The following is a 12,601-nucleotide window of genomic DNA, read 5'->3' as shown; positions in this document are numbered from 1 at the left end:
GATGAAGATGAGATTCCAACACATGGTACTGCTGCGGACCGTGAATATATGAGCCAGTTACGGGATGAAATTGCCGAACAATCGATGCAAAATATGGAATGAAAATTATTAAAGTTTGGTTGTATGAATTTTATTTAAAAATGTTATTGTAAGACTAATTTCGTTGTTTGAATTTTATTTCAATGTTTTAAGACTACAAGTATTAAACTTTTGGTATTAACAAACTATTTTCGGTTTATTAAATTACTTTATTTTAAATTTTTTAATATCTGCAGCAGTCTGCAGACGTTAAAAAAACAAACATGCTTCTCATTACAGTCTGCAGCATTTTGGTTCACCTCTTCTGCTGCAGAGGTGGTCTGCAGACTTCAGACAGATTCACTTCGGAAAAACAAACAACACCTTACATTCTGATGAACCTTGTACACATAATTACACCTGTCCAGTTAAACCTAGGAGATAAACATCAAATCTTGAACCTAATCCTTGTAAAGTTGTCATCAAAAACTATTTAGGTCAAAAGCAACTTTCATGATTTTCTCCAGTGTGGACTTGTTAGAAGCCTCTCTCTTGAAAAATGTTAATCATACTAAAGAAAAACATGTTGTGAAGTTGAAATGTTGCAATTATATTAATGTATTTGTTGACTTTGGAGAGCGGCAGTAACAAATAAATCTTGACCCGATGCGCTGTCAAAGGCAGCGTCGTATAATTCACACTAGAATATTAGGCAACAGCGATGGATGAGTTCTGTCGCTACTTTCGAAGAATCAGAGACCAATTAAATTACGATTGACGATGCTTATTAATTATATTACCGAAGGATTATATCCGTCTGATTAGAGATATATTTAATTAATAAATTTCCAGACACAACAACAGATTAACCTTTCGGCTTGGATATATATATATATATATATATATATATATATATATATATATATATATATATATATATATATATATATATATATATATATATATATATATATATATATATATATATATATATATATAGGCTAAAAGTTAATGAGATCATATAAAACTATAATTAAGCTAGCATTAATTAGTAATTACCATGATATATATGAATAAACTCATCATTATTTGCGATGTTATTTGAAAGGATAAATAAAGAAAACTTAGGATGAATTCCCAAGTTCAGGTTTACCTATGGGAAGTATCCAAAATGCATTTCTGTCGCAACTTCAAGGTAACCATGCACACAGCACACTCTCCACTTCTGTCTTACAGATTATATATAGTAGCACAATATTAAGGCTTTCATCTGGAAACCTCGTAAAACTTATGGAACATACTATATCTCGTTTTGTCTCTCTCCTGCGATCCATACTAGAGCACATAAAGTGGATAAGAAGAATCTTCTACATATACATCTACATATATATGCTCCCAAGCATACATATTATAAGAGAGGGAATTGAAGTAGTCTAGGTTGAAGGGATGGAAATCCGCCACACTTTGATGTCACGATCCAGACCACCACTGTAGATGAAATAAGAAGATGTATGATCAGATGGATCATCATCGTATTCCTGATTCCTTTCCATTGTCAAGCACTTCACAGGGCCTCTGTGTCCCTCCAATACCGCTAAGCAAATGTAGAATCTGCCAATACCTCTCCAAATTCTTATGCTTTCATCTGCTGAGCCACTACACACCAAATCCGATATCACAGTCAAGCACAAGATAGACTTCGTGTGCCCCCTTAACGCAGCCACGGCCACTGTGTTTCCATCATCAATATTCTTCTCCCAAACCATTATAGATCGATCACTGGAACCAGAGTATAGCATATTCTCATCAATGCTTAGTGCTAGGGCATTTACCCCAGATTTATGTTTCTCCAATATAGCAACCAGTGTATGATTCTCGCCTTCTGATGCCTTCCTCCAAACCTTGATTGTCTTATCAGCTGATCCAGTATACACATCTCCATTGCTAGACAATGCTAGTGCATTAATTGCATCATCATGTGCATTAGCTACCGACTCTAAACATTTGAAATCAGATGTCCGCCAAATCTTTAGTGTTCTATCCCATGAGACCGAGTATAAAAGCAATCCGTCATTGGATAAGGCTAGTGCTGATACAGTATCAAGATGATGTACCCACGTGGACTTCTTGTGGCGTCTCACCTGTACATGGTTCTTTGGTGTTAGAAGCTTAAGGGCTCGATCACCAAGTGTAGGGAGTGTAGCCAAGTGTGTCAGCTTATACTGTTGTGTTTCATGACCACTGATTTTCCACACACGGATTTTATGATCTTGATGGGCACTGAATAATTTATCACCTGAAATCACCATCGACTTTACTGCACCATTTCCCTTGATTACCATGTTATCAGCTAGATATTCTTGATCCATATGAGAGCTTAACCCGTTGCGATTCCATAGTTGAATTTCTTTGTCTGAAGAACCTGTGTATAGAAACTGTCCCCCAATGACCATAGAGGAGATGTAGGAATTATGGCCTTGACCGATTGTAGCGATGCAGTGGTGGCATGCGATGGGTAGGTGATGAAGTACTGTATGATGGGATTCAGATGTGAAGGTGTCAATCATTGGAAGGCTTTTCTCGGTGGAGAAGATGCTTGAGTCATGGTGAAGGTAAGCCCTAGAGCCATTTTGGGAGTTATTAGAAGTAAGATGTGACATCTTGCAGTATAATTAAAGTGAAACGTAGAAGCATGAAAAGCAATTAAAAATGTTCTGAGCAAAAGGGTTGTATAGGATATTATTCAAGTGAAAAGTTACACCATTCAACCTTTTCCAACATGTGTTGCATATATAGACCCCAAGATGGACCTTGACATTGGTGCTGGATGATCAGCATTATCCACTAAAGTTTGCGCCTTTCTTCATCTTTCTAATGTGTAAAGTGGAAACATATTTAGTATAATCCACAACCTCCCTTTGCCTTGGTAAAGGCCAGACATGTATATATTTATTGGATATTTTATGTCCCTCTAAAGGATTTCATTTACTTTTTGTGAAACTTGCCATTTCTGGTATTTCAAGTTACTTTTTTCATCTGTCTCATAGTGCAGGCTAACCTAGGGATGACACGTAGTGTTGGCCGTACAAATCTTCCCTTTTCATGGTATTAGGAAACTTCCATGGCCGCCTAACTAGTTATATATGGAGCTCCTTTAATTCAAGTTACATTTTATGTCATGGTTTCTGTTGATGAGTACCCAATATGTATATGGTGATTCTTTATATATGGACTATATCATGAAGAAAAGTTTATTCACTAACCTGTTGGATGTCCTGATTTTGGAACTTACATATATACATCTAAAACAAGATTAGTGTTCCCATATACACTGTTTAAATTGCGAGAAAACCCTTCACCAAATTTCACAGAAAATTTGAGGGTCTGAATGGTATTAGTAAATCAGCTGGCATGTCCTTAAGGTGGTAATATACGTACGTACATTGGTTACAAGTAATCAAGTCCCTCTATTCCTTGGAAAAGATATTAGTCATGATCATGTCGGTTGCTCAAAGAAGATGTGTACATACAGATGAAACAAAATTTGATTCTTCCAGGTTTCTTTGATGATATTAATTATCCTAAACAACTCAGTTGAGATTGCTATAACAGCTATATATGCTTTTCCAGTAATATGAAAAGCCAGACATTGCAAACGATCGATCCTGACATATTTGATGTAGTCAAGTAGCTTCATACTTCCTCAAATAGACAGATAGACATGCTCCTAATTTCTCCACTAGCGAAACAGTAAACTACACCAATTAAATCAACAAGAAGTGACTGACACACCGTTATGGGAATAATTATTGGCATCACTACGTACTAGTGCTAATCTATCTTTTTTCTATATTGGGGAACGCCTGTGAAAGCAACTTCATTCAAACAGAAACAACTGCTTCTTGTTGACGGGAGAAATTAAGTATTCTTTTTGTTGAGTTGTACTTAATTTTTGGGCTACGGAGAACGGAAAAGAAGAGAAAAATAGTTTCTTTAGTAATACGTACTAGTTCTTTAGGGGTTCACAGTTGACAATCCTCATAAACCCTAATTTCGTACTTCAAATACTAATTAGATTAATATTGAATAAAAATCTTTGTAATGTACATGCATGAAAATGTTGTTCACCACACTTGGGGTTAACCGTAGTAATATACGACAGACTTTTACCCATTTTCATTTTAGGCCTGATAAATCTTGATAAACCACAAATTTTGTAAGATAATTAAGTAGTCCCAAATTAAAAGGATATAGAGGCGAAAGGGGAGAGAGTACGTTGTGTTCATTTCATTTTTCCTTTGAGAGATCGAGTTATAATTAGTGGTGGTGTTAATAGATAGTTCACCATCACCATCCATGAATGGCCTATTAATTAATTGAAGAATGGAACGGTTGTTACTTTGTCAGAAGAAATTGATTAGTCACTGCATGGTCAGCAATGTTGGATCGAATTGTGGGTGTGTAGTCAGCACAAACTCACCAGACACACTCTCTTTTCCAAAAGTGGTGCTGGATCGTGTTCGCAGGTGCGATATTTATTAGGTCATCGACTAATTAATTAAGATGCCTCGTTAATTACCTCGATCTCTTATCCAACAGGAGAATGATCATTATCAGCCCTACAAAAATAACGAGTATCAGTGGCGACACACGTCGCTGCTAAAAGTCCAGGTTATCGCCGTTTAAACCTTTAGCTGCGACATGTCGCTATGGTTAACTCGCCGCTAAAATTGTTTCACAGGTTGCCATTATTGCTTTTCGTCACCGCTAATACCATGCGTTGCCGCTAAAGGACCATCGCCACTAATACACATGCGTCGCCACGAATCATATTTTTCATTTTTTTTCGTATTTAACATTAAAATTAGAAAAAACAATATAAAAACTGCTACGAAACATTATTTGCAGAAAAATAGTTTGAAACATTAAAAATGGAAGAAATAAACAAGTGAAACAATTACAGGAGGGGGGGGGGGGGGGGGGGGGGGAATTAAGCAGTGCGAAATTGTTCTCTATCGTTTGAAGCACAGAACAATTAGGAAATTTTGTAGTGCAAAAATTAATTGCGGAATTTTTGTATTGTTGAAAAAATAATTAATCAACTTTAGTACTCTAAAAACATTAAAACGTTACAAGAGAGTTATAAGATTTTTATTTGTCTATTGCAAAACTTGAAGTCACTACGTACCAAGTAAAATGGTGTGTAAGGGTGGTGATATATATCAAAATGGATATTAGATATGAAAATGATGAAGTATATATATCTGGGAAATAACTTAAAAGTAATGCGATATATAAGGTGGAACAGGGTGGTTTGGGTGAATGAGAAGTACGTGGATTCTGGAGAGAACCAGTCCACTCCAATGATGTTCGGCAGTCAAGCTTCTAGAAATAGCCAAGTTCCGCTCATCATCAATGACGCAAGCGCCTTGTATTGAACTAAAATCTTAAGAAACCGGTTAAATAATAAGTTATATAAGTCATAGTTTAAATAACCTCATTAGAAACCATTAATTATTTACAATATAAGATGATAAATAAAATAAAATAAAATTCACAATTAAAAAGAATTTTATACTTTTAAACTAACAAGTAGCACTAGACTACATTTATTATATATGTTTTTGAGAAATGGCTCTAATTAGGGATGTAAACAAGTTGAGCTGAACTTCACACTAATCGAGTCAGACTTGTTTAAAGTTACCAAAGCTCGAACTCGTTAAGAGACTGGAGGCTTGAGCTCGTTAAACATATATGAAGCTCGGGATCGGCTCGTTAAGGCTTATTAAGGCTTGTTTGTCCGTAAAGCTCGTTAAAGATCGAGCGTGATCGGTTATTTTTTTATATTTTAATAATATATAAGTAATAAATAATAATATATAAAATAAAAGTTAATTATACAAAAGCTTTTTTAAACTCGTGAGCTTAAACGAGCCCGTAAATGCAAAAGATCATGCTCGTTTCGTAAATGAGCTTTATTCTAGGCTCGGGCTCAATAAGGCTAGGCCCGTTTCGAGCTTTTAACAATCCGATCTCGATAGCTCGTGAGTATATTGACTCGTTTACATCCCTAACTCTAATCAATATATATATATATATATATATATATATATATATATATATATATATATATATATATATATATATATATATATAAAATTATAAAATTATAAATAACCTTGAAAACCACTTGACAGATCAGAATTTAGAGCCTATGGTCTCTTTCAAACTCCATTTTTATTCATAGAGGGATTTCTAATTATGACTACGACTTTAGTTGGTTTGTTTCTAGATTCTGACTCCGGCTGGTGTTTTATTTGACCACAATCTGCGACTCCATTTTTAACATTCTGTTGATAATGTATTTTAAATTTTAACCCTAAGAATGTAGAATTATTGCATTTTGGCCCTTATGCATGAAAAAAATTGCAAAATGACCCATAGTTGCATTTTTGTAATGTGCGGCGTACGTGTGAGATCCACAAACCCTAATTTTTAGGGTTTGAACCGTATTTAATCAACTTTTGGCCTCCAAACCTCATCCCCCATCAGCCTCCAACACCTCCATACGACCTTAGCAAACCCTAGCCACTTGTTTGAGCATTCTTGACCCTTGTGTGTGTTTTTGGTGGCCTTGAAGGAAGAAGAATGAAGTAGAACCACCTTGGAAGCTTGAAAGAGCTTTGGATCTAGGATCTTCACCTATCTAGCAACCTCCAAGAGGTATAAAGTTTTAAACTTGGTATGTAATTTCTTAGATCTTGTTAAGTTCTTGATTCATGAACATTTTGGTCCCAAGACTTGACATTTTTTAGTATGACATGCTCTAGCCCATTTAATATGTCCTTTCAGACGTTTTGAGTAGTTTAGAAGCATAAAAATAGGGCCTTGACTCTTAACTCTCCCCCATTCATGTGCTTGGTGGTCTTAATGGGTCAAGAGGTTGGGGTTTCTAGCATTTAGCACTTATTGGCCATGCAAGACCATAAAGTTGGAAACTTTACGGTCAAGAACGATATTTGGGACTTGGATATGGAATTTGCACGTAAAAGATGAAATATTAAGCACTTATTGGGTTAAGATGAGGTCCAACTTCGTACGCTTGGCATACCCATTGGTACGATGCGCGTACACAACCAAATCCTCGTTTCTTGGCCAGCCATCAAGTACGCCCTGCGTACTCGAGTAGGTCGACTCGGCTAGGTTTTTTTGACTTTGACCTTTGACCAAAAAGTTAAAGTTTATATTTTATAAACTTGGTTTATAAAATATAAAATTTGTGTCTGCATTCTTTTATTATTTTATAAAATAAGAGTAAAAAATGAAGTGTATGGCTTTTAAGATAGTTTAATGTAAAGTAATGAGAGGTATGGTGCTTTCAATTGTTTATTCAAAAGATTAGCATGGTCTTATACTTATTTAATGTAAAGTAATGAGAGACATGGTGCTTTCAATTGTTTATTCAAAAGAATAGCATGGTCTTATACTTATTTAATGTAAATTAATGAGAAGCACGAGGAACAAATCTAGCTAGTAGAAGCATGGGTGCTTAATGGCTACAGACCCATGTATATTATGCATGTTATATATATGAGAGTGAATCTTTCATTCTTTGGCTTGAACATACACAAAATCGTAACATGCTATCCATGTTACACTTTCTCATTTTCTTCTTAAGTCATGAATATATTACTTGATTTTATACTCTCTTGAAGTTCATACTTTGGTTATGAACTTCAAGCTTAAGAGTTAAGAGTTTAAGACTAGAATCCACATCAAGTTAGCTTCTTGTTGGTGTCTCTAAAGTTCATCGTTCTTCATCAACTTCCAAGCTTCCCAAGAGGATCCAAAGAACTACAAAAGTTGTTATTTGTTTTTCTACTTCTTTGGTTGTGTTTGTTTTCTTTCCAAACTTTGCAAGAAGATCCTTCGTGGGTTTAACTTGTTTATGTTATTAAAAATTTCCAAGTCTTCTATTGCTAAAGTTCTTGTTTTTGAAACTAATTTATGAATAAAAACCCAAAACCTATTACCTATATAAACCCCTTTGGGTTATGAATTTCGAAATGCACCTCATCCCAAAGTCATTTCGAAATTAAATTCCCTTCCTCCTCTTCTTACCTCTTTAGCCTCCAATTTACTAGGGTTTAGGTGTGAGCCATTAGAGGGACGAGACTTCTGGTGCTTGCTTTCTAAAGCTAGATCAAGAAGGAATCATTGTTTATTTACTACAATAAACATAAGGTATGTATTTTCTAATAACCCTTTAATGATTTTCGAAAATAGCAATGTAGTTCTAGGGTTCTTGATATTCAATAGTTGTTTGCAAATCATAGTGAAAACATAGATCCTTTAGGGTGCATGTGAACTTACGGTTTATGTTTTTCAGCCAAAAATAGATTTTTTGTAACATATAAAACCCATCAACATTTTCTTAAACTACTAATCTGATTTTTTTTGGATTCCTTGGTCACGATGTCAGCACTTGCTTGTCACGATGTAACAATGCTCCTTGAACCACACATATCCTTTAGGTGTCACAACATGACCGAATGAGGGTCACGATGTGACAGTTGTTGCGAGCCAAACCCTTATTTTGGGGATTTTCCCCTATTTAAGTGAAGTGAGGGCTAGGGTTAGCCCACCCTCAGTCTCCGTCACCTCCCTACACTTCCCCTTGTAACCCTAATCCTCCATAGTTGATTTTGAGCTCTATTTTGATGTTTTCTAGCCAAGAAGAAGGAGATATAAAGTTTGGTGCATCAAATCAATGTTCAAGCTTCACCATCATCCATCCTCACTATAACACCCGATTTAAAGTACTTTCCGTTTTGACCCTTGGTATGTAAATATTTTTGTAGATTTGGTCCCTAGGGGCTGTTTCTCCATTTTTTAGAATCCGAGAGTACGCTGGGCGTACTTCTCATACGCAAGGCGTACGCATCCAGGGGACAAACCTTGAATTTTAGGGTTTGGACCCTATTTGAACAACATTATGACCCATGATCCTCTCATTTCTCAGCCTCCATTGTCCTTTAAGTCCCATTTCAAAACCCTATCCCCTCTTGAGGAGATTTGACCCTCTTGTGTGTGTTTTTGGTGTGTGTTGGTGAGATTTGAGGAAGAAGAGCTTGGAAAAAGGAGCCTTGATCAAAGGAGAACTTGTATATCCAGACTTCACACACCATTTCTAGCTTCATTGAGGTATAAATCCTGGAACTTGCTCCTTGTATGCTTAGATTTGTTCTTAATGAAGTTTTGGTTCCTTTTGGTCCTATGATGAGATGTAGTGGTTTTCTTCCACTCCTGAAGTTAGGAGTTGCTTCTCTTGATGTTTTTGAGGTCCCTAGTCCATAAAGTTAGCATCTTGATTGTTGTGGATCAACCATGCATGTATTTAGGTCCATTTGATGAAAGTAGAATGCTAAACGTAAGTTTTGGGTTCTTTTAAGCCATGAAAAGACTTAAAGTCTTCGAATTTATGGGTTAAGGACTTGATATGATGTCGATTTGAGGATTGGTCATTAAGTTCTTAAGTCGTTAAGACTTTTTGGCAAGAACTTGAATTTAGGCCAGTACGCGGGACGTATGCAGCGTGTACGAGCCATGTATGCTGAGCATACGCTAATCAGTGGGTCACTGGAGTTGTGGGCTTGGTCTTAGTTGGGCTTAGTTTTGTTGGGGCTTGGACCTTAAACTTCTATGGTATTAGATCGTTTTTGGAAATTGGGTATCATTTAGGGATTTGGGTCGTATCGGGCTTGTAGGTGGTATTGAGTTGGGCCTCAAATTATGGTACAAGTGAGGAAAAGGTAAAATGGTCTTTTACCCTGAGTGTTGGTCAAATGAGTTAGATTCCTATTTATGGTTTATGGGCCAAGTATTAATTGGGGTTTTATGTGATTGATTAGTGCGTGAATTTTCTGGATTAGCAGTCCGAGCATTTATCTGATTTTTAGCAGTTTGAGGGAGTCTCCTCATTGTGCTTAGTGGGTTGAAGGCACCAATGCCGACCCATGATTTATTATGATTAAGATGCTAGTTGTATGTATGACTCTTGCATGTGTAGTATGTGATATGTATATTGGGCGAGGTCCAATGCTAGGCGAGGCCTGATGGGTTTATTGTATGCTATTTATCTTAGTGATTATTGATGGGTATTATGCAAAACATATAAACCCTATATGTGCATGCAACCCTAATAATTTGATCTATGTTTTCTCTAATTAAACATACATTTTGAACAACAAAATAGAAACCTTATAACACTAGTATATTACCGAAAAATACAAATAGGGTTATAACTATCATACCTTGATTGTTATATAGTAATAACAATGTAAATCCTTGTGTTGATGAAGCCGTGAGAGCAAGTGTCACAAATGTCACACCTCTAGTGGTTCACACCCAAAACTAGCAATGGAAGATGATTGAGAATGAGGAGAGAGGCTAGAAGATTCGGCTAGCACTTCTAGAGAACTAGTGGCCGAAATTTCTAGGGTTTAGGCTGTTTATATAGTGCAGTCAGGAAACCCTAGATAAACTCTAATCCAAGATTATCTTAAACCGGGTAATTATCTACTTTCCTGTTTATCCAATACGGATTATTCTAGAATCCCTTAGGCATGAAGAAACTGTCCATGCCTAATGGACGGTTCTAGATTGCCTCTTGTTCAACTATTGAACAATTACATTTCAGTACATGCACTTTTAATTAATTGATTTAATTCCAAAATTAATTATGATTAATTTCTGATTAAATATTAATTAAATATAACTATTTCTAATTAATATATTATTCTCATAATATATTAACAAATCATTTATTTCAATTTAATAATCAAATAATAGATCAACCTCTCTCTCCAAAATCATCTATCCAGTTGCTAGTTTTGAGGGAAACCCAAAAGGACTGTGCTACTATCAATTTAAGTATATACCAATTATAGTTATGGGATTAGACACCTAATCCAACAATTATTTCATGTGTTTATGTGTTTGTATGAATATCGGGCGGGGCCTGATGAATGTGATGGGGCGGGGCCCTTCTCATGATACTGACATATCTATTCCAATTGGGGCTCGATGTCGGGAAGGGCCCAATGACTTTTGGGTATGGCCCATTATATGTTTTATATGTATGGTATGAGGTATTTTGGGGAACTCACTAAGCTTCATGCTTATGGTTTTCAATTTATGTTTCAGGTACTTCCGGATCGACGGGGAAGAGCTCGGGATGATCGCAACGCACACACCATGTTGTTCCGCATTTTGTTGACTTGATGTATTTGGATGATTATTGACATTCTCTGATTTTGTTTTAAGAACACCTTTTTGATGATCATTTTATTATTATAAAAAAATGAAAATTTTGGCCTTAAATTTTGGGATGTTACAAGTTGGTATCAGAGTCATGGTTTGAGGGATTTAGGCATACTCTCGAGTGTGTCTGAACTCAAACTAAGGATTTGGTAGATTTTTCATAAAAGAAAATCTTTTATCAAAAAAGTTTTTCTAATAAAAGAAAGGGGTGTGTTGCATGCAATCGACCGAACTCAACTAAGTTTTCCCAAAATATCCACACATGTTTTATGATTATGCTTTGAATTGTGAATCTATGAATCTCATGCTAGACTACGGCTTAGGACCTACTTAGGATTGCATAACAGAATGCTAGGAGAGATGCCTTTGTATGCCTACTATATGAGTTTGTAGATTTGCATTCTAGTACTGATCAGTCAGTAACATGATGACCTGATTAGGTAATGCTTGTTTGCAATTACTTGATGCTCGAATGTTGATTGCTTTGTGCTTTTAGGAATTCCCATTAACATCAGCTAGCTATTAACCTAATATTTTAAATTACGTATTATTAAGACTATATAATTTTAGAAGGTTATGTTTTAACTCTATTGCGTAGCTCTTATTTGAGTCTAACCATTGTAGTGTGAGACCTTTCATTCGAAGAATTATCTGGTGTGGGGGTAACTTGGAGGATTCGGGGTGATCCTTGAGGACAGTACGGATAGATGTGGAAGGTAGTATAGATCCGTACTACTGGAAGCAGAGGATCCGTACTCGATTCAAGGAAAGCTACAATGATACCAATAAGCTTGTAAAGTATGGGATACCTCGATATATATATACACACACACACAAAATTGTGTGTGTTTTGATGGTTTTAATGGTATATTTTCAGTATGGTGGTCGCTCTAGGAGCATCTGGTAGTGGTTCTGGTGTCGGAGAGGGTTCAGGTTCGAGCTCTGGGTTGGACATTTGGATGATCAGATGTAGGAGTTCATTTCATCAAATATTACCCGTAATATTCTTGATCAGACTCCTGTGATCTTCGAAATGGTCAAGGAGGGTATCTTGAAGATTTTGGATGAGCGCTTGGGCGCTTTTTGTTCTGAGATGGTGGCGATGATGGGAGCTCGCACTTTACCTTTCCGTGAGTTCCGGGCATGTGGAGCCTGGGGTTCTTTGGGAAGAAAGATCCGATTACGAGCAGGCGTTGGTTGGAACACGTCGGGAACACCTTCTGATCTAGCCTTTGTCCTGAGGAGGCGAAGGTCCGACTTG

The 12,601-nt window shown here is 36.3% G+C and overlaps 1 protein-coding gene across 1 annotated transcript; it reads right to left on the bottom strand.

The window, feature by feature from the left end:
* Positions 1 to 1,040: 1,040 nt before the first annotated feature.
* On the bottom strand, positions 1,041 to 2,888 carry LOC111916723 (protein JINGUBANG). The gene has a single exon (XM_023912381.3). The coding sequence runs from the start codon at positions 2,676 to 2,678 to the stop codon at positions 1,452 to 1,454; it is 1,227 nt and encodes a 408-aa protein (XP_023768149.1). The 5' UTR covers positions 2,679 to 2,888; the 3' UTR covers positions 1,041 to 1,451.
* Between the last annotated feature and the right edge of the window lie 9,713 nt (positions 2,889 to 12,601).

This window comes from Lactuca sativa, chromosome 1 (assembly GCF_002870075.4).
Source record: "Lactuca sativa cultivar Salinas chromosome 1, Lsat_Salinas_v11, whole genome shotgun sequence".
Lineage (NCBI taxonomy): Eukaryota > Viridiplantae > Streptophyta > Magnoliopsida > Asterales > Asteraceae > Lactuca > Lactuca sativa.
The sequence above is the reverse complement of the archived record's forward strand: the minus strand, read 5'-3'. Positions and strand labels throughout refer to the sequence as shown.

What these genes read in the sequence shown, in the direction of transcription:
- LOC111916723 (XM_023912381.3), bottom strand. Translation starts at nt 2,678, where the DNA reads ATGTCACATCTTACTTCTAATAACTCCCAAAATGGCTCTAGGGCTTAC.